We start from the raw sequence: 22,717 nt of genomic DNA on the forward strand, positions 1-22,717 counted from the left end.
TTCAGGCTGAAAGGCACTTGGGCAGTGGTTCTCAAACTGTGGGTCAGGATTCCAAAGTGGGTCTTCATGGGGTCACCAGGGCTGGCGTTAGTATTGCTTCAGCCCTGGGCGGCGAGGCTCAGGTTACAGGCCTCCCGCCAGGAGTTGAAGCTGTTTGGCTTCGCCCCCGGGGTGGTGGGGCTTGGCCGGGCTCAGACTTCGGTCCCCACTCCTAGAGCCGTGTAGTAATTTTTGTTGTCAGAAGGGGGTCGCAGTGCAATAAAGCTTGAGAACCCCTGCACTCTGGGAACACAGCTTATCTTCAACTCCCCATGCAAGTGCTTGAAGCCCCCCCACTTTAATCACTATGATATGCACAGCAGCTGCTGTCAATTTGATTCAGGCCCCACTAAAAGGAAGGCTGAGCCTAGCTCAGGACTTCCTTTGCTTAGGATTGTGAAGTACAATTAAACATCAGGCATGCACTTCACCAGCCTAAATCCACATGGCACAGATCAGCAGCACCACAGTGAATATCTTAGGCCAGATCCCCAAATGGCATCCGCTGGCATATCTCCACTGAAGTCAATGGCACTACGCTGATTTACACCAGCTGAGCATCTGATCCCTTATGCCTTTCATCCTGAAAGACCCCGATGCACGCTGCAAACTACACAGGGTTCACTTAACTCCCCACTGAAATACACCCACTTCTCGAGGGACACAGCAGCTGTTTAACTACAGATCAGATGAGGATGGAAATCCCACATCCAGCTGAAACTACAGGGAGGAGAGGGTCTACGTAGGCAGAACCCTTCTATGGTACTGGACCAGGTGGGCTGGGCTAACAGCTCCACTTTTATGGAAAGCATCACGGGATCTTTAATGACCCTGAAGCCATCAAAGGCCTTGGTTTTACAACCCATGCTATAAAAGTAACAGACCCACAGCAAGTTGTAGGGGCACAGGCTGCTCCCCCCATGACTCCCATTGCATATTTAAACGATGCTGGAGCAGGGATTTCTCCCTCCCCACACACACCTTTTCCATGTCCAGCACTTTGTCCTGCATCTCCTTGAGTGCGCCCAATGTCTCCGTCTCCCTCAGACGCGACTGCTCCAACTCTGTTTCCAGGTGATTCACAAACTCCTCCGTGAACCGGGGGTTTCCCTGTTAGGAAGCAAAAAAACCCAAACCAGGCATTGTTAACCAGGGAGGGGATCTTTAGCACTGAAACCACAGGCCTCTACCAAGTGAGGAACTCCTCTAGCGAGAGCAAGGCTGTTTTCGTTGAAGGGGCCAGCCTCTAGGGGAGACATGCTCAAGCGCACATAGTCAATTTTTACCCACAAGTGCACCCCCATATTCAGTGCAGGACAATGAGAGAGGCTGCTGGAAGGAACTCCCCTTGCAGCCCTGCAGAGCAGGGCTGAGGAGCATTGATGGGTGTGGGGGAAGGAGGGCAGATTGCAGGATTACAGACACAGATCTGCACTTTGGGGGCCCAGCACAATGTTAAGCTGCACCCATGATCAGACAGCTCTCCTCACCTTCCCTGCCACTCTTGGAGACACCCCTGACTCGCTGCCCAGGTCTGAAGTCTCTCTTCCTATAGACGTGCCCTCTGAAGCAACTACGGTGCCCATCACTGCAATGCAGCAGCTCTGGGGTGGTATGTGGCACTGAGTAACAGATGTACAGCAGTGCTACAGCTGAAGGTTGTAAGAGGTGAATGAAGCATTAGTTTGGCTGGGCACCAGAGTTAACGCTCCCACTTTTGCAGAAAGGGCCAGAGGATCTTTAATGTCCGTAAGCCTTCAAGGCCTTGGTCTTGTGTCTCATCCAAGAATCACAGTGAAGGCCAGCACGGTGCCCCCTAGCAGCATGCTCCGAGATTTCTCCTTAAGGCTTCACATTGGACCGAACTGTCCTGGACTCAGGTTCTGGGGGCCCATTAACATGACACCTGGGCAGCTGGGACGGAGGTGATTCCTAAGAGCCAGCTGGCTGCTGCCTTGTCAGTCCTTGCTGACCTGTGGGGCAAATGGACCCAACTCCCATCACTGTACTGTGCACTGCCTGATGGGGTTGGACACCTAGCACCTAATGTGGTGGCTGCTCTGGATCTTGTTCTAAACCTTTTCTCCAGTGGCCACAGTTCTGGCGGGGACTAGGCACGCTCCAAGGAGGAGGCAGGCCATGAGGCCACTTATGCGACACCCTGGGGCCCCTAAAAGGGTAGCTGGGCGGGGATACCGTTGCTGGAGGCTCTCCTGTAGCGGGATCCAGCTGGCTCTTCAATCTCACCCCCCGCCCCACCCAATCTGAACAGAGTGCTACTCTCCAGAGCACGCCTCAACCACAGCAACCTCCGCTGGGGGAAAGGCCGGGGGAGCGCTGGCACAGCTCCTACCCACTGTAACCGTCGGTGCTATTGCAGCTGTTGGCAGTTCATCAGATAAACACCAGCTTGTTTTCTGGGGGAGAATTAAACACGATCCAATCCAGCCCATGGGGGGAGGGGTGGAGACCCCTCTTTGCAACCAGATGCAACCTCGAACTCAACACCCTTTGAATTTTGGAGCGCTTTGGATTGGAGGCCTCACATTCAAAACCACCCCTCTGTAGCTGTGGTTATAGGTTGGATCCAAAACCAAAAGGGGCCTAATTTCCGGTTCTGCTTTGGTTGGGACAGGAGACTTGCGCCAGCAGGGTGTGAGATCTCAGCACCCTTAATCAGAGTTTTAGGGGCCAGATCCCTGGCTGGTGCAAATCACCATCGCTGCATTGGAGTCAATGGGATCAAAGCCCCGGCTGGTGTATAAACCAGCATCGCTCCATTGGAGCCAATGGGGCCAGATCCCTGGCTGATGGGATGCTGCATCAGAGTCAGTGGCAATTTATATCAGCTGAGGTCTAGCCCTGGCCCTCGTTTGGCCTCAAACCTTAACCCAGATCCAAGCCAACCCTACCCAGCACCAAGCTTGAGTGGCAGAACCGTCATCTCCCATCAATGAAGCAAGAGCCCTCCCCAACCAGTTCCCCCCCATGCTGAGTGAATGCAGCTGCAATGAGAGCACCCTACAGGAGAGGAATATGCTGCTGGGGTGGGGGAGGGAACCATCCCTGCCAAGGGGAGCATGATATGGGGACCTCGGTCCTTGCCCTGGCCTCTATGGGTGGATGGACTAGATGGGCCCTAGGAGGGCTTGTCTGTGATCACCCTGCATATTGCCAGCCAGTGGGAGGGGAGGTTACAGAGTCTGATACCATAGCTGGTTTAAACGCAGGCTGGAGAGTTTTGCGGCCGTTGCCATGTGAACGGAGATGATGGGGTTTATCAGATCTTGTGCTGGGGACACACACTGATTGCCGGTATGGGCTCAGGAAGGAATCTCCCACCACCACGCATCTGCAGAACTGTGGAATTGACCAGGTGCATTAAGGAGGAAGGAGGCAGGAGGCATGGGGGGTGAGAAGGTTCCGCTTTCTATGAAGCTGTGGTTCTCCAGTTTTTTCAGTCTCCGGAGACCCAGCTCCCCACTTCCAATTCCTCTCATCAGCCACCACCTGGATCTCAAAAGAACTGCCAGGAAGGGCTGTCACTACTGATGGTCCAAAGGAGAGGCTGTTCTGATGCCTCGTGTAGTGGCCTCTGCCACAGTAGATGGGCCAATGTTCTGAGCAAAGCCCTGTCTTCTCAGAAGTTGAACTCAGAACCAATCTAGCTGTGAATTCCCCTAGGACTGGCGAATTAAAGATGGGTCACAGCTTCTCATCCTCCCCTCAGCTAGTGTAGGGTTCTTCCCCTGGATGGTCTGGTGCTTTGCTTAGCAGCCTGAGATGTCCTTGGAGCTGCCCAAGAGAGAAGAGCTCTCTGACGCACAAGGGTCAGGTGGGAGGGGACTCCCTCATTTCACTCAGCCCATTTGCAACAGACTTCTCATATGGGACAGTCCATGTGAACTGGCACCTTTGGTTTGTGCCCAGAGGCTAACAGTTATCCCTCTCCAGCTATCAGTTCCCTACCCTGGGGTCTATGGCTTCCATCAGACTTCTCCTCTGTAGGGTTGTACCTCTGGAATGAGTCAGTTGCACATGGAATGGAAGAGACATTTCTAGTGTAACACTGTGCTTCAACACACTCCGCATTTAACAGCAACACTCTACCTGTCTCCCATTCGAACATCCCAATATGTTTTACAGACGTTAAATAACTTAGTATTACAATGCCCCTGTTGTGTAGAGAACTGTTATCCTCATTTGCAACTGTGGAAACTGAGACAGAGAGAGGTGTTGAGATTTGCCTGAGGTCACATAGTCAGTGGCAAAACCAGGAATAGAACCCAAGAGTCCTACCTCCCAGACCCTAGTTCCCACTCCCCACGCAGACCCAGGAGTCCTGATTCCCAGTCCCGTGCTTTAACCAGAAGACCAGCCCTTCCTTCCCACAAAGAACCCATTTTGGATGAACCAGAAGAGCTCATGAAGCAGACAAACTTCTAGGTTCTTTTTTTCTGCCATAGGCCAGGTCTGCTTTCTAGGCACTATCGTTCTCCCTGTAACTACACAGCCCTGCGTTCTCTCCGGGAGAGCTTTCACCTGGGCTCTTTCCGAAGAAGAGCCGCTGAGCATTGTTTTAAGCACTGTTTGTTTGCTCTCTCCATTTGGTGAGAGCTCTGCATTTTTTGATGGGGTAAAATATCAGAGACTTCAGTTGCACAAAGAAGGGGGGGATTCAAAGACCTCCCCCCACCCACGAAAAAACAACCTACTGCTTGGCCGTTTTTCCCACTTGCAAGGACACCTGTGAGATTCAGAAGAAGCCCCCCCTGATCAAAAAGCTTCTGTCAAAGACAGGCAACAGGTGGCAAAGAGATTGGGCTCTCAACAATGCGCACATGGTAACCTTTACATGGGAGTGTGTGTGTGAGTGAGACCATCACAGCCACCAAGCGCCCCTCCCACACACACTTAGCTTTTGCTTTGCTTTTGCTTTCATCTCCGTAACCTCCACTTAGTGGTTCAGCCCTGACTTCGCAGCAGCTCTAATGCCCGCAGCTGTCAACAGTACACGTCCCAAATTATTGTAGCCGCAATTAGAAAGCTCAATTGAGATCAGGGCCCCATTGCTGCACAGAGACAGTCCATGCCCCAAAGAGATCATAGTCTGAACAGACAAAGGAAGGGAGTATTGTTATCCATCTTTTACAGGTGGGGAACTGGGACCCAGAGACATGCAGGACTTGTCCAAGCTCACACAGCGAGTCAGTGGCAAAGCTGAGAATGGAACCTAGATTTGAGTCCCGCCCAGGGCCTTAACCACAAGGCCGTCCTGTGTCATTCCTCTCTAGTTATTTTCACAGTACGGATATTAACTGTGTTATAGCAAGCTCATTCCCAGAGAGGGGGCTCCCTGCTGAAGGGCACACTCCAGCTGTTTGTTAGGGCAAGGTTTGAATTTCGGCTCTGGTCTGGATTCAGCGTAACACCAAAGCAACTTTTGCTACATCACTCATCTCCAGGGCCACTGCTGAAATCCACAAGCTCACCTCCACTGCTTCTCGCAAGAAGAGGGGTTTGACTATAGACAACAGTGACCAAAGTGGAACCAGCAGAGGCACCAACAATGATTTAAAAAAAAATAAAAATAAAAAACAACTGATTTTTCAAAACATACATTGGATTTTTTAAAATTTAAAGTACATATTTTTCCTTTTAAAAAATGAACCTATTTAAAATTAAAATGTGAAGTTATGGCAATATATGTTAAGGCCTAAACTGACTGTAATCTATTAAAATAGTTTAAATTAAATATAACATTTAATATTAAGCAATACAAGTTTGCTGCTAAAGTTTTAAAGAAAGTCAAACCACTGAACTAGTGGAAGACACTGGGCTCAGCACCTGCAACCAGAGTTTGTTGAAGTGCTAAATGAGTTTTTGACTGCAGTAGCTTCTTCTACAGATGCAAAGAGAATATTTTCTTGATTTCAGTTTATTCAACTAGTTTAGTTCAATGACTAGTTCACTGAAAGTTAAGAAACCAATTGGGAGTTGAAAAAGGAGGAAAACTTGTTTATCATTTTCAAACTATGAATAAAAACTAGATGTTAGAGGATGAGATCTACTAGTTCTAAAATCTCGACGAGACAAGGTAGGTGAGGTAATATCTTTTATTGGACCAACTACTGTTGGTGAGAGACAAGCTTTACATACACTGCATATTAAAATCTTGAAGGACATGTTTACCAGAAGCAGTTAGTTCAACTCATTATCAGATAATACTTTCTTTGTTCCATAAATCAGGTAGTTTTAAATGCAAAATGTGTTTTAACTTATTTTTCTTACGTATCCACCATACTTAAGGTAATTTTATTTAACTAATTTTTTTAAAATGCTTTTTTTTGCACATTTTTAATTAAACTCCAATTTCCATCCAAATAGAGTTTGACAAAATTCACAAATAAAAAAATTAATCATGTAGTAAATAAATGCATCATTTACCATTTTATAACATTATAAAAAAGTAAACAGACTCTGAATAAATGATTGTTAAGCTCTATAACTGTGTAAATAAATGTGTATAAATATAGTGTATCCTGTTGGTTAGCAAAAAGAAGTTCCGAGTTTAGTGTAAAGCTTATAGTTTGGTGCAAATCAACATGTTTTAATGGTTACCAACCCATGAGAATCAATGCCTCTTTAGAACAATAACTAAAAAGTGCAAACCCAAAACAAGGTTAAAATAAATTATTTAAATCACTTTGATTTAAATCAATCCACCATAAGCCCTGTCCAGAGACCAAAGATGGTCTTGTGGTTAAAGTGCTGGATTAGCACTCCGGAGATGTACGTTCAATTCCTAGCTCTACCAAAGGCTTCTGGGGTACAGCTCTGTGCCTCAGTTTCCGCAGGTATAAAATGGGGCTATTAATCCTTCCTTTGCATCATTAGAATGTAAGTTCCAGGGCAGGGACTGTCTGTGCAGTGCCTGGCACTACAGGGCCCCAATTTTAGTTGGGGTCTCTGGGTGCTACCCTAATATAAATATTACATTCTCTTGCTGCAGCTAAATGGCAGCTCCCTGAACATCTGGGATGCAGGATCCCAAGATGGCATCATGTGGCTAAATCGTACCCAGCCAGATGTGCAGCTGCACGAGCATGGGAAGGCCCAGCTGCTATTTGCCCAAGGGTAAGCTGCACTGGTGCACAACAGGGCTTATAGCTGCTTTTCCCATCTAGTCCAGAGGTTCCAGTAAGCAGGGCAAATCCCCAAGCCTGCATTTTTAGTGCCACCTGGCGCCCTGTGTCATGGGCCCACCCTATGCCCCCTCAGCAGTGCCACCCTAGCCTGCTTCCTCACCTGTTGGTCCTGCAGCTGCCGGATGGTGCTCTGGGCCTTCTGCAGGTTCTCCGTGGCTGAGCTGCACTGCTGCTTCACCACCGCCAACTCTCGCTTGATGATGTAATTCTCTTCAGCCTCCTGTGCGCGGGTGACTTGGCCCTGGGGAGGGGGGAGGGGGGGAAGAGGAGAGGGAAAGAGGATGTCAAAGGAAACACCTTCAACATGCTCCATGTTCATCTGCATGGGAATTTTCTCTCTGGGCCACATGCAGTGGCTGGGATCACAGCCCAGTGGGATCAGATTTACTGGGAAGAAGTGAATTCCCCAAGGGGCCGCCTATGCCTTAGACAGCTCTGTCAGCAGCTGCCCAACCTTCCGCTGCCAATGCTTCAGTGCCAGTTACCCCTTCTGTGTATAAGGTTACCACTTGCCAGTGTCTTGCAGCTAAAGTATACAGAGCTGGGAGTCAGGATTCCTGGGTTCCATTTCTAGCTCTGGAAGAAGAGTGTGATCGAGTTAGATCAGAGGGATGGGACTCAGGACACCTGGATTAGAGTCTCAGATCTTGGAAGGGAGTCCGGTCTAGTGGTGAGAGTGGGGGACCTCTGGGGTTCCGCAACTGTGACCTTGGGACAAACGCTTGCCTGCTTTACAAGGAGGCATACAACATATTAACGCTCATCCCTTTTAGACCAGTTTTCATGCACAGGCCACACAGTGCTTTAGAATAGTGGGTAAATGGCATTATCCTTATTTTACAGCTGGGGAAACTGAGGCACAGAAAGGCAGGGGGGAGGTGACTTGCCTAAGCTCACATTAGTCAGTGGAAAGCCCAGGATTAGAATGTAGAGGGGACCTGAGGCCTAGCACCCTGTCCTGTCCATTGGATCACAATGTCTCATTTATTCACAGATGTGTTTGAACAAAACACCCCCTCCAAAAAATCAGTTACTGATCAGACTGGCCTGCGAACATCCTGCTAGCAAGAGGATGAGTGCCGCCAGGACTCCTGGGTTCTATTCCCAGCACTGGGAGACAATGTCTCTACTGGTTAGAGCAGGGAACTTGATCACTTGACTTGTATTTATTGTACTTGGGGGGGGGGGGCAGCATGGTGTAGTGCTTAGAGCAGAGGGGAGGGATTGGAAATCAGGGGCTCCTGGCTCTCCCACTGACCCTCTGTCACCAGATTGGAGGATCCTCTATCCCAGAGATCCTAAGAATGCACATCAGGCATTGGAGACTTCCTGATGGGTGAGAAATTGAAAGGCCCTAGAATACTGTATTCGGCAGAGGGACTGGTGCAAAACTTGCACAAAAGGTCGTTTACTTTGTGTGTGTGTGCACATGTGCACATTGCTTCACCCAATGCAGATCATAAAGCCTGCATATGCATGTGCATGGGGCCATTTACTCTGCGTGGTCATTTTTGGGTGTGTACAGCACCTAGCACCCTGCCAATTGGGGTCATTTACTCTGCATGTGGGTGGGTGCAGTGCCTAGCATAACAAGGCACCGATGTGATTGGGCTCCAGGTGCTATGACCATCTAAATGTTAAATGATCATCATGACTGTGCTGAGAGCTGGCAGTGCCCACGCCTCCGGTGGATGAGCTCAGTTTTCTCCCTCGAAGCCTCTGTTCTCAGCTCCACAGGGTTGCTTTAGCCCTGTCTCTCTGAGGGCAATCGGGTTCTCTAGTGTTCACCAGGGTACTGACACAGGGTCCCATCTACTTGGTGAAGAGAACCACGGCACTTTTCACCAAGAGTGGGCTCAGTGACAGTCTCTAGCCAAAATTTGCCCTCATTGCCCTAGCTACCTCTCTCCACCCCGGAGGTGGCTGCGTTTGCAGAGGAGCTATATGCAGCTGGCATGAGAAATGCTTTGGAGTATAAAGTATTAGTACTAACGAGATGACAGCTACCTTACACCTTATCACACCAGCTCAACAAACAATGCCAGCCTTCATGCCTCACGTCTCCTTCCACTCCCATCTCTGTATGCAGCAGACCCTCCAGCCTGGTTCACCTACCCACTGCCCCTTCTCCTGGTTCAAACCTCTCCTCACATGTGACATGGATGTGTGGGACATGCAGGAAGGGGTTAAACCTCTTCTCTGGGCACAATGGAGGAAGTTGGCCTTGAAAGCCTGCCAGGGTAAGGAGCTGTGAGCTGTGACTTGCTAAGCTGATAGGAGATGGCACTGATAGCTGGGCCTCTGTGAAGTTATTGACATGAACTAGGACCATATAGATCATAGTTGCAACCAAAGTCCTGTAATGGCACCAAATCTTGTATAAAGGGGGTCAAATAGGGTGTCTAAGACAAGGTTACGGTTTGCTGGTTTTGGTTATGCTATCTGTATATGTGTATCATTTTTGTAGTTGAAGTTATGAATATTGGCTCTATACTGTCTGTATTTCAAACTTCTGCTATTCCTCTGGGTAACACCCAGACAAGTTGGTGTCAGCTCTGCCTAGCCTGCTTGATGGCCCATTAAGGACCATCAGCCATACAACTGACCCACTGAGAGAAGGCAGATATGCCTTGTGACTCCGCAAAGTATGCAGGGACTTGACCATGTGACTCCAAACTCCATTTTGCTGTAAATTTTTCACAGTAAGAACAAAGAGGTATTCTTACACCTGGAAAAGACTCATCTCCATCTGGTCTTCAGTCCTGCTTCTTACCTCTGGAGGGACTTTGCTACATATGGAAGCTCTACACAAAGGACTGATGACCCATCCCAGCTGTGGATGTACTCCAGAGACTTGATTTGAACCTGCAGTTTATTCTATCACTCCTACAAGCCTGAACCAAGAACTTTGCCATTACTGTATGTAATTGATTCCATTTAACCAATTCTAGCTCTCATCTATATCTTTTTCCTTTTATGAATAAACCTTTAGATTTTAGGTTCTAAAGGATTGGCAACAGCATGATTTGTGGGTAAGATCTGATTTGTATATTGACCTGGGTTTGGGGCTTGGTCCTTTGGGATTGAACCTTTTTTCTTTTACTGGGGTATTGGTTTTCATAACCATTTGTCCCCACAATGAGTGGCACTGGTGGTGATACTGGGAAACTGGAGTGTCTAAGGGAATTGCTTGTGTGACTTGTGGTTAGCCAATGGGGTGAGACCAAAGTCCTTTTTGGCTGGCTGGTTTGGTTTGCCTTGCCTTAGAGGTGGAAAAACCCCAGCCTTGGGCTGTAACTGCCCTGTTTTAAGCAATTTGTCCTGAATTGGTATTCTCAGTTGGGTCCCGCCAGAACCAGCATCGTTACAGCCTCCCAGGTGAGGGAAGCCATAGTGGTCTCCTCCAACCGAGGAGACTCCTAAGCAAGTCCTGGCTGAGGCAGAGCACTTGGCATTGAGGAATGCACTGGGGCTGAGGGCTGTAATTCAAGAGTCATTCTGGTTGGGTTTGTTTAGTTTCACTGAGACACACTGCCCAGGAAAACTGCCCTGGGATTTTTATCTTCCTCTGGCCAAGAGCCACACTTTTCATGATCTGACTTAGAGTCCATGACCCTCCCTTCCCTCTCCGCAAGGGTGGCCCAGTGATCTCACGACAGACTCCCCACTGCTGTGCTACCCCCGAAGAGGGAGAGTTCTTAGCTAAGAAGAGCTAATGGGGCTGACTCTGCTGAACACTGTGCTGGCAGCGTGAAGTGAGCACAATCAGTGGTGTAAAAGGGTGCTGGAGTAAATGAGAATGTGGCCCTAGCTGAGGCTGTCTGTACACAACCAAAATTGAGTGGGATCACTACAACAAACCCCTTTCTCCCCCACTGCCCCCAGGTTTGGGAGGAGTTCTCCGTAAATACCCACAAAGCCACTGTCCTCCTTCAAACACTCCTTTGCTACAATTCTACAAAACCCTTGACACTGGGGAGACTGCTGGTGTGCTGAGCCCACTGCCTATCAGGCTGTCCAGTACTGTCTCACTGTTTTCTTGTACTGCTTTGGTGGCTGGTATTCATCTGCTGTCCCTTGTCTTAGATCTGAAGTCCCCAAACTCCGGGCTGTTCCCCCTTAGGGGAGCAAGGAGGAATGTTTATGGGGGCAAGGCAGGCCAGGCCAACCTCACACAGGGGGCAAGGAGGGAGCGCCGCCCAGCCCTGCTCCCAGCTGCAGCCCCGGCTCCCAGCCCCGTGCCTGCCCCTGACATGGCTCCACCCCCAGCTGGGGACCCAGCTGCGGCTCTGCTCCTAACCCCACTCCTGGCCACAACTCTGGCCCCAGACCCACTCCTAGCTGTAGCCCCAGCCCCCTTACCCTGTCTACTTCCCCCTCCCCCCAGAGCTGCAGCCCCGCTCCTGGCCCTGTGAACACCTTCCTCAGTGTCCTCAACCAGTTTAACTAAAACCACTTCAGTTAAATCCATGCAAACCTGTTATGTAGCCACTCATAAAACATAACTCAAACCCAATTTGTCAATATAGCTTAAAACAGGAAGAAACTGACTTAAGCTAAGTTGATACAAACCAGGTTTACATATATTTAAGTGCCTGCACAGCATTGTGGGTCTCCTCTTCATCACACTGCTCCAATGACCGCTATTAACTAGAGTTGACTAGGACCTATAGTAAAACAAGGCTCATTGCTCCTTCATGTAGGAGGCAGGGGAGAAGGGTAATGATGCCATGCAAGGGCTGCTTAAAGAGTTGGGAGCTGTATACTGCATACGCAAGAGTTGACCCACCTTGCAAAAGAACAGCCAGACTGGGTCAGACCAAAGGTCCATCTAGCCCAGGATCCTGTCTTCTGACAGTGGCCAATGCCAGGGGCCCCAGAGGGAATGAACAGAACAGGGAATCATCAAGCCATCCCATCGCCCATTCCCAGCTTCAGGCAAACAGAAGATAGGGACACCATCCCTGCCCATCCTGGCTAATAGCATTCACCCACGAAAGCTTATGCTCCAATACGTCTGCTAGTCTATAAGGTGCTACAAGACTCGTTGTTGATTTTTATTGATGGACCTATCCTCCATAAACTTATCTAATTCTTTTTTGAACCTTGTGATCCTCTTGGCCTTCACAACATCCTCTGGCATGGAGTTCCAAAGGCTGTGTATTGTGTGAAGAAATACTTCCTTTTGTTTGTTTTAAACCAGTTATTAATTTAATTTGGTAACTCCTAGTTCTTGTGTTATGAAGCATAAATAACACTTCCTTATTTACTTTCTCCACACCAGTTATGAATTTATAGACCTCTAGCATATCCTCCCCTAATCATCTCTTAAAGTCCCAGTGTGATTAACTGAAGCTGTTCCATACCCCTAATTGTTTTTGTTGCCCTTTTCTGTACCTTTTCCAATTCCAGTATATCTTGTTTTGAGATGGGATGACCACATCTGCACACAGTATTCAAGATGGGGGCGTACCATGGATTTATATAGAAACAATTTGAGGCAGAACCACCTGCCGCTGCAGGGTACTTTAGATCTTACTGCGCTAGTGGCATAGTTACAGTGGTAAGTCCTGCAGGAACCACAGTTATAGCAGGGACCCACTTTGTTCAGGTTTGCTACAATAGATCACAGGATGCACTCCCCACTCCCACCCTTGTGCTCCAGTGGTTAAAGGGACCCTAATGTGCTTTACAGCAGCTGGACATTTCTAGAATCCTCTAGCCAGGTATAGCAGACAGTGCTGCCCATATACTGTCCTCCCACACCTGACCCTGGCTGAAGTGGAAGGGCCAGCTCTGGGGCTGTCAGAATTACCTTCTCTGCCCTATTCAATGCTTGGCTGAAGACTAGCAACATGCATAACTTGCAGTGTGGTGGCAGTTAAGCAGCAAGAATGGTCTAGCGGCTGAAGACTCAGGAGGTCTGAGTGCCAATTCCCACCCTAGCCCCATGCTTGCTGTGGAACCCTGGGCAAGTCACTTCACCAAGTTTCCCAGCTGCAAAACAAGGATAGTCCTTTTCACCCACACTCTGCCTGCCTTATCTAGTCAGGCTGTAATAATTTCCGTAGGGGCCCACTCCATGAATGTCTGCCTAAAGATCAAGGGCCAGATCCTCAGCTAGTATAAAATGAAAGTGCTCTAGTGAAGTCAGTAACACTGTGCCAATTTACACCCAGTGGGGATCTGGCCCTTTTATTTTAATAGAGCTTTGCTGATTTATAGCAACTGAGGCTCTGGCCTCAAAAATTCTTTTGAATATGTATTTCAGAGGTCTTTGGTGGCAGAGGGGACTTAAACTTTGTGATAAAGGAAGGATGCACTTGTAACCCTTTGAATCTAGTGTGGGAGTGCTGCTCTGACTCTGTAAAAAAAGAAGTGGAGCAAATGCAAATCACACACAGAGTAGGTGCAGCTGTTTTGTTTCTGGATTGAAGTGTAAAACCAAGAAAGGAGAGATGAAAATAAAGGTTTTACAGTACCTGGATCAGTCTATCTGCCAAGGCAGCGCTCTCCTAGTGGAGATCCAGACAGGGAAGGAAAGATGGAGAAGGAAAGAAAGAAAGAAAGAAAAAAAAAAAAAGACACGACAATAACAAGGTCATTGCAGAAGCACTCCAACCACAGCTAGAAGCACACAGGACAGCAAGACTTAGCAGCAGGAAGAGAACCCAGCAGAGCCCAGTGAGATAAGTGCACCCAAGAAGAGAAGTCTTCCAGATCAGCTAGGGCGGGGGAGTCCAAACTTTTTCACCTGACTACCTTTTGTTGCAAACAGTGGCAGCCTGCCAGAAGCCACCCCAAATCTGTACAGGAATTTGTCCAACAAGTGTCTCCCTTGATAGAAGGCTAATTGCTCGTTATGTTCACCAGCAACAAACCTGCCATTGATTAGCTGGGTCTGAACCCTTCAGTTCCAGGGGGATAGAGAGCTGCTATGACAGACTTTAGGGCCATATGCTGCCTGCAGACCTTGAAGATGTTCTCAGTGATGTCCTACAAGATTGTAGTAATTAGCAATGGAAAATCCATGAGAGCTAGAGTCCTTACCATCTGGAAAGATGATACTAAATACTTGATTTTGGCAAGTGCTGTCAGAGAGAGGACCTAGCATCTAGGGCCTGATTTTACAGAGGTGCTGAATGCTCACGTTTACCTGCTGAGGTGGATGGGAGCTGCAGGTGCTCAGCACCTCTGAAGATCAGGACTATAGTGCCAGAGTGCAGGGCAGCAGTGTGGATAGGCTGGTAGATGACCCTCGGTCATGCATGGGGCCAGGAAGCCTTATGGTAATCAGGGATTCTCTCTGGTTCTGTAGATTTTCCTTTTAAGCTTTATTTAAATCCATTTTGTAAGTTTTTTACACAAGAACTAAGTAGTTTGAAGTATTTTACAGTGTGAGGCTGAGTGACAGAATTAGAGGCTGAGGTACAAAACTCAAGGGCAGGGCAATCAAATCAATTGCAGGCCAGGTAAATAAGTTTTAAAAGCCACACCAAAGTATGGTCAATGCCACATGGGAAAAGAAATCAGGCACTCTGCTCAGTTCCAGAGATACCCTTTTACAAGTGACCTCAGCATATCTTCACGACTTGGGCTCGATACATTTTATTCTGCAGCTGAAGATTTAAAAAAACAAAAAAAAAAAACCAAACAAACAAACAATCTAAGCATCAGTTCAGTGACCTGGCAAGTAAGATTTAAAGTGCTTTAGCATCTCATCCAGCTTGCAAGACATTTGAACACACAAGCATCTCTTTAATAGTCACCCTGACAGTATGTCTAGTCCCTGCCCTTTGACCCGGCTCCAAAGCTTTCCTTTAGGAGCCATCACTATTGTCGATAGTGCATTAGACTGACATGCCAGGCAGTGGTGTGAGCTTATGATGTGGCCTACATGGCCTGACCTAATGGTTGCCTTTCCTGGGCACGTTGATAGTGAGCTGGGACAAGCGGCTGTGCAAGGCCTCGTTTTTGGAAGCCAAGCTAGTCTGGAAGTGGAGGAGGTGGATTCGCACTCGGCCCGGCACGCCTCTCACCTTCTCCAGGGTCTCGATCCGCTGCTTCAGGAGGCGATTCTCAGTCCGGAGCCTCTGCAGAGGAAGAAGCGAGACATCAACAGGAGCTTCCTGTATGCAAGCCTGGGCTTATTAAATAGGTTGGGTCTGCCCTCTACTGGGAAGAGACTGAAATCACAGCAAGTGATGGACCAGAGACCTAAAGAGAACTTCTGGGGTACAGAAAACCCTTTGCCAGTGCTTTGGGGTAGGCTCCAAATTCAGCCATAAGAATGAAGGAGGAGTAATCTCTTACATTTACATAGTGCCTTTCATTCCCTAGGAACCCAGACAGTATATATAGAGATCACTTCACTCATCTCTGAAGTGCAGCTATCTCTGGGGTGGAACATGGCAGCTGTTTAACAGCATGCAGCATCACCACACAAAAAATGAAGGGGGCATCTGACTGAAGTTGCTGGGGAAATTTCAGTGCCCAAGTGCAGTTAGCTACACAAATGTGAAAGGCCAGATGGGAGAGGGGAGCATCTGTGTTGTGCTTCTTATAAGCATATGGGATCTTTTTCAGGGGAAAAGGTCTGTAAAGCTGTAATCTCTGTCCCTACAGGTCTAGCTTTGGATAACGGTGCTGGAGTACCAATAAGAAGCATTAGAGGCAGTGATCTGATGAGCTCTCAGAGTTAAACTAAGGTGGCTCCCATAACCTTTCCCTCTGTGTGCTGCTGTGATACAGACAACACTAGAGCAAGGAGGGCATGGAGCAAAGAAAGGACTTACTTTGATCTCAATCTGCTCCTCCATCTCTTTGTTTTTGATTGCAGCATACTCCTTCTCCAGCCTGAGACAGACATGCAAGCCAGGTTGGATCAAACCTGCTTCAGACCCACACACCCCCTCCCCCCAGCAGAGTGCTCAGGGTCAGTGGGTACACCTGCAAAGGACAGGAGCTAACAATCTAGGCTGACACCACAACTCCCCTGCAGTGCCTTGTGCTGAGGCCCATGCAGCAACAGGCCACACATATTGAAGCTTCTGGGCATGATGAGGCAAATTAGTGACCCTGGATTGGGGGTTTTACATATATGCTGATGTTTACAAACACACTGCCTCACCCAAGTATTCTATTTTTAAGTCCCCTAGCTGCATGGCTGAGATCTTACACACTTGTAATCAACTTAAAGACCTACCACTGACACACTCCGATCCTCAGCTCCTACTGCTTGCTCCTCAGTTGGAGCCACAATCCCAGAGAACTTGGCATCCAGATCAGCTGATGAGCAGCACAGTGGGCGGCCACAGGCCGAGGATCAGGATTTGTGGTGAGGAGTGAGCAGCAGCACAAGAGGAACAGAGAGCTTGTGTGCCTATGAGTGTTCCCAATACCATTCCTTAAACTCACCTCTCCAAGCAATCCTCCCCTGCCCCCGATTGAACCCTTTGGCTAGGTTTCATGGTTCTGCTGTTGGATAACAATCTGTCTCTCAGTACTGTGTGCTCCCAAAGGGATTCTCCTTTCTGTCCCATCTTTTGGGGAAGGGGACAGTTTTGCCCACTACACAGTACTGTCAGAGCTGGGAAGACCCAGCCTGATTGAAGGGCACTAGTCATTTGGTCAATTTACAATAAGGCAGACCAGCTACTGTAGGCTACCACGGGGGTAGGAAGTAACTAGTCCCTTAACTGAACTACAAGAAAAATTGGAATAGGCCAATTTGCCTGATCTTTATCTTTCCAACTTCTGCATCCTCCTTTGTACCAAGTGTCAGGATGACTGTCCCCACTTAAGAGATTCAAATTGCAGGCTTCTATCTTCCAGGAGAGGAAGGCAGGAGGTCATAGCATCCCCTGCTTGCACAGCAGGAGATGGAAGTTCGGGGTAGGAGCTATACCCACTTCCTTGGATACACAAAGTGCCCCCCCAACTCCTAACAAAGCCAGAGTCCCTGCCAAGGCCAAGCAGCTCTGCTGCCATCAGCCTGCCTTGTCTCTATAGTGCGGGAAAGCTTTCATGGCCTCCCACAAGCCCATCAGACCTGCTGTCAGAGAAGGCAGTAATTCCCTTGTTATTAGTGAGTCCTCCCGCACAGCACTCACTCATCTCTTCTCTATTTCCACTGCTGCTTGCTGTGTGGCTCTAAAGAATATCTAGAAGAGCCCGCAATGCACGCTCCCTTTCCGTTCCCTGTCCTCCCGCTTAAGTCTAGTGCAGGATCCTCGAAACAGCACAGACCAGGGAGGGGTTTTTCTGCCAGTCGCCAGTCTAGAATCTTTCACAGGGTGAGGGAGCAAACTTACCTCTTCATTTTCTTGGGGTTGTATTTGACCTGGTATGCCTTCAGGATCAACTTGTCCGGGCAACTGTCGAACTGATGAGGAATCACCTTCTGGAAATACTGTGGGAAGGGAGCAGAGGGCAGGATGCATTTCTCTGAGCCCCTTTTGAGCACTCTAATAAATTCTACCCACTCTCCCCAAAGCTCCTCCCATCCTCTTCATTCAGCACTTGCTTCCCCTCTCAAGCCAGAGCAGACAGCCCAGCAATTTGCCTTCCCTGCACTACCTCAACTCTAGTTGTTTCTGACCCTCTTGAGCAATCACTAGAAGTCTCTTACTAGTGACTACACCTTGGTGTTTCAGACCTGAGTGTTTCAAGTGCACCTGTGGAATGTGGGACTCTTTCTGAGCAGCACTTGGGTATGTTCAGTATCTGAAAAGTCTCCAAAGTTCCAGCTTCAGCAGCCAGGGAAAAGGGTGGGAAGCACAGCTGCATGAGAAGAAGCTGGATGGCTGGAGTCAGTAAGGGGGGAGGGAAGAGAAAAACAGGAGGGTATTTCTAGGAATTCTGGAGGGGATTACACCCCTTCCCCCATTTATGGCCCAGGATCATGGACAGGCTCCTGCTGACAGGGCAGCCTGGACAATGCACCACACTCTTGGCATTTTTATAGTTCTTATCTTAACACCAGAGGAGTGAGTTAGGGGAAACTGAGGCTCAGGCAGATGACATTACTTGTAGGCTCTGAGCTCCTGCACAAGGCAGGCACAGGAGCTTATCTAATACCGTCAGTTCCAAACACACACAGGATGTTCATGTGTTTGGTCTCGGGACATCTCAAATCCAACAGAATAACAAAGTTATGCCTCATAGTGCCCAGGCTGCAGGGGGCCTGAAAGGAAAATCACTGCAACCTAAGCAGGCCTGAAAGCACTTCTTCACCTTCTGTCTGGTGCATGACATGGACAGCACAGCGAGTTAGAGCTGTAACTGCTGTTGGGCCAGGCTCACAAAGCCCAATTATATTTAACACAGTAATGCATTCTCTTGTGATGCAATTGTTTTATTCACCCTTCCCACCAACTGCTTGGACTCAGCAGTGGGTCCCACGCAGCCAAGAGGTTGGTACTGCATCATCTGCAGTCTAAGCAGAACAAAAGTCACAGTTACAGGGCTGTAAGATTAACCCTGTGCATAGCACTGCTGGGATAAATCTTACACATTGCAGGCAACTATTTCACTGTTTGGAGAGTGAGAATATCTATTGGGGATTCTTTCACATCTCCCCTTTGAAATTGTGCCCGAGGAAAAAAGAGACTGCCTGTAGAAGTTGCTTAAACTCACTTTTCACAAAGTTCTGGACTCAGGTTCTGGGCTAGACTGGGACAAGAGGGTGGCAGGATGTAAGAGAGGCTGCTCAGACTCCTGGCCCACTGAGTTTCAGATGCATGGCAGGATGAGCCTCTTCAAGGGTGGAAGCACACCAGTGTTACACAGAACAATGTCACACCGCAAGAGCTCCAGACCACTCTGTGCTTTTGCATGGGCCAGTCACTAGGAAATGGGCTGACCTTGGGAGTTATACTGGGCTAACTATACTTCTATTTATAGAGCTCAACAGGATTATGGGTAGGGCCCTACCAAATTCACAGCCATGAAAAACACAACAGACTGAAATCTGGCTCCCCCCCATGCAATCTGGTCTTGTGTGCTTTTAACCAATACTATACAGATTTCACTGAGGAGACCACAGTTTCTCGAATCGGAGGTCCTGACCCAAAAGGGAGTTGCAGGGGCATTGCAAGGTTATTTTAGGAGGGGGCGTGTCCCGGTATTGCCACCCTTATTACTGCACTGCTTTCAGAGCTGGGCAGCTGGATAGCAGCGGCTGTTGGCCAAGCGCCCAGCTCTGAAGGCAGCCCCCCCGCCAGCAGCAGCATGGAAGTAAGGGTGGCAATACCATATCATGTCACCCTTACTTCCTGGCCAGCAGCCACTGCTCTCCAGCTCGGAAGGCAGTGGTGCCACCAGCAGTAGCGCAGAAATCAGGGTAGCAGTATCACAAACCCCCCTGTACTATAACCTTGCAACCCCCCTCCACAACTCCTTTTTGTGTCAGGACCCTTACAATTACAACACCATGAAATTTCAGATTTAAATAGCTGAAATCACGAAATTTATGATTTCTAAAATCCTATGACCATGAAATTGACCAAAATGGCCCGTGAATTTGGTGAGGCTCTTTCTACCACAACTGCATGGCTGAAGTATAAACCCCTCCCTAGAGGGCAGTTTGAGTGCAATGTGGAGCTGCTCTGACCTGCGACATCCCCTCCATATCCAGCTGCATCAGCTCTGCCTGGTTGAACTGCAGGAGGGCCATCCCCACACGGAAGACGATCTCCAGACCCTATGGCAAAGCACAGAGAAGTTTCAGCCCCAGACACAAGGCTCATGTGGCATTTGAGAGTGCAATAAAAATTAGGTGCCCAAGCTCTGGGCTGCAGAGAGGAGGAGGACAGGGAAAGGCACCCAAGGCCTGATTCTCATTTACAAACAGGCCCGGACATCACTCTGACAATAAAAAGAGCCTTAAAGTAAATGTAATTTATGCCCACACTAAGCTCCCTTTACCCTGCCAGAGCAATAATGACACAGGAACTTCACTGCCAGAGCCACATAAAGGGGCCTTTAGCATAACTGAGAATTAGGCCCTGAATTTCTTGTGGGTCACACAAAAGCCACACTGGGGGAAAATTGTGTCAGTTTCCTTAGGATCAGCTACAAGGTAAAGCTTACATCTCAAATTTGCACATACTGTGTGGTGAACCCAAACTCTGACCAGCTCAATGGTCCCTAAAGGCAACTTGCCAGGCTCAGGGAGGACAAACAACTAGCTTGCAGAAAATGGGCATATGCAAATATCTCATCCTGAGTGCAGGTCTGGTCAGCCAGATCTAGGGTGACCAGATGTCCTGATTTTATAGGGACAGTCCTGATTTTGGGGTCTTTTTCTTATATAAACTCCTATTACCCCTACCCCATCCTGATTTTTCACATTTGCTGTCTGGTCATCCTAGCCAGACCCCTTGGATTAAGACGGCTGACTAGGACCTATCTCCCCACAACTCCATGTGTTGCAGTTTGGCCACCGCTAGCATAGAAATTACTCCAATTTACACGCCCCCACCCCCAGGATACTTCTGCTAATAGGGCCAGACTCAGTGGGGTGGGGGGGGGGGGGTGAAGTGCGGTATAGGGCTCCTGCCACTAAGCTGTTCCCCTTGCTGGTCCATCAGGGCTAATCATTGCTGATTTTCAGTGTAATCTCATCTAGTCGCCCAGGAATGAAAGATTCAATGGGAGTTTGGGATGCTCAGTGTCATTGGAAAAAAGAAAATCAGGACCCAGGTTTTTAAACACGTCAAGCACTGTGTATCAGGGAAACCCCTTTTTTATTTTACAAGGCAGCCTAAGCAAGATCTAACGAGGTTCTTCTATTCAAGCAGAAAATGCAGCTGTGTCTTTTTTAAATTATTTATCTTGTTCTCAAATTAATCCCTCCCAGATGCTGGCATCGTTGCCTTTGAACACTGCACTGAGAAAAGCAATATCAGAAATCCCTGTGAGCCCATGCTCACGCCCTGGTATAAAGCACTTTACCTCATACATGAAGATGTCAAACACTCGAGTGGCCACAGGCAGAGGGAAGGTCGTGAGGAAGAGGGTGAGAAACCAGGACGACGAGTACATGGAGGTGAGGAAACTCTGGGAGCGGAAGTGGATGTTCAGATCAGGCAGCTGCTCCTGAATATGAGAAAGACACAGCAGACGTTTTACTACCGCTGATAATTACAGCCAACTGGGTCCCACCATCCCCTCTGGGATATGGGAGTCTCTTGGCCAGAGGAGGCTCTCAACTATCAGAGCTAAGGACTCCATTGCAGGAACCAATTCCATTAGCTGCTCCGGTCTTCTCCAACACTCCCAGGGGAATCTGGAAAGGAGCCAGACTTCTCCAGCCTGGATTCACAGACCATTATGTGCACAAAGAAACCACTGGCCAGGTCCCCATACTTAGCCTGCTACTGCTCTGGATCACATGGTCTCATTGTCTAAGCTACTACCACCCTGGTCTCCTCGCTGTATTTACCTGCAGCATGTACTCAAACTGGTAGATGCAGAGGCCCAGCTCAGCCATGCTGGGTTTGAATAGCTCTCGTAATCGATATTCCTGCATCAGTCGCACAAACACACAGAAAGCCTCTTCTTCAGGCATCTACAGGTACAAAACGAGACAAATCCCACATTAGTCTCGCAAAAGAACCTGGCACAGAACCGACCCAGAAGGATGCTCTAACATAGATCAGACAAACACTTGTTACGAGAGGTGGAGCAGCTTTACGTAGAACAATGCGTTACATTTGGGTTTGATTCCTGACACTTCTGGGCAGTGATCACGTGGAAACAGCAGGAAAATAGCTTAGCCAGCGACTGCTTACATAATCCCACTCACATACTGACTAGTACCTTGCCATGCTGGGCCCTCTTCTCCCCAGTAGGTCTACATTGATTTTACGTGTCATTTGTACAGAGCATACAGTACATTTATGCTGGACTTTATAAACAGATTAGTCTGATCTAGAGAGGTTCTAAAAAGGTGAAGGGGAGGCCCAATGACTTTTCTCCACCCACCCCCTTCCATTCCAATTTTAGGGATCACTAGTGTGAGATAAAGGTCAAAACAGGCACCGAGGAAACAAAGGAATATTCAAAACATTTGCCAAGTGGTTTGCTGATTATTAGAGGAAGCATCTAAATTCCTGGCCAGATGCATTAAGTGTGTTGATTCACCTGTGAAGTGTTTCAGAGGCATTTCCAGCAGAGCTTCATGACAAAACAAGTACTGTACTTAGCTTTTCTTCTTTAAAAGTCCTTCCTTAAAACCCTCCACGGCATGTGCTTCACAGAGTGAGGTGGTGGATTTGGGCTTTTAAACAGGCTTTGCTTTGTTACACGAATGCAGGAAGGATGTCATATTTTATGCTCAATGTCAATGGAAAATTCCTGTTCCCTAATAAAGACACTCTGGCACCTGAGAGAGGACACTTTCCAGAAATGGCAGAGAACTAGAAACGAGTCAGCACAGCTCAAACTGGCTGCATTCACAGTCCAGA

At 48.3% G+C, this 22,717-nt stretch overlaps 1 protein-coding gene across 4 annotated transcripts in view; it reads right to left on the reverse strand.

Moving 5' to 3' along the window:
• Nucleotides 1-22,717, reverse strand: part of EVI5L (ecotropic viral integration site 5 like) — an 83,006-nt gene that overhangs the window by 25,249 nt on the left and 35,040 nt on the right. For 3 of the 4 annotated variants that reach the window (XM_054012988.1, XM_054012990.1, XM_054012987.1), the window contains 9 exons: nt 21,694-21,819; nt 21,204-21,347; nt 19,861-19,950; nt 17,561-17,658; nt 16,043-16,103; nt 15,287-15,340; nt 13,730-13,762; nt 7,348-7,488; nt 1,021-1,149 (listed from right to left, as the gene is read on the reverse strand). In XM_054012988.1, coding sequence (XP_053868963.1) covers nt 1,021-1,149; nt 7,348-7,488; nt 13,730-13,762; nt 15,287-15,340; nt 16,043-16,103; nt 17,561-17,658; nt 19,861-19,950; nt 21,204-21,347; nt 21,694-21,819 — 876 coding nt within the window. The remainder of the gene's footprint in view (nt 1-1,020; nt 1,150-7,347; nt 7,489-13,729; nt 13,763-15,286; nt 15,341-16,042; nt 16,104-17,560; nt 17,659-19,860; nt 19,951-21,203; nt 21,348-21,693; nt 21,820-22,717) is intronic. The other variant, XM_054012989.1, reaches the window with a different exon arrangement.

The sequence above is a fragment of the Malaclemys terrapin genome, chromosome 23, assembly GCF_027887155.1.
Source record: "Malaclemys terrapin pileata isolate rMalTer1 chromosome 23, rMalTer1.hap1, whole genome shotgun sequence".
In the NCBI taxonomy this organism is placed as follows: Eukaryota; Metazoa; Chordata; order Testudines; family Emydidae; genus Malaclemys; species Malaclemys terrapin.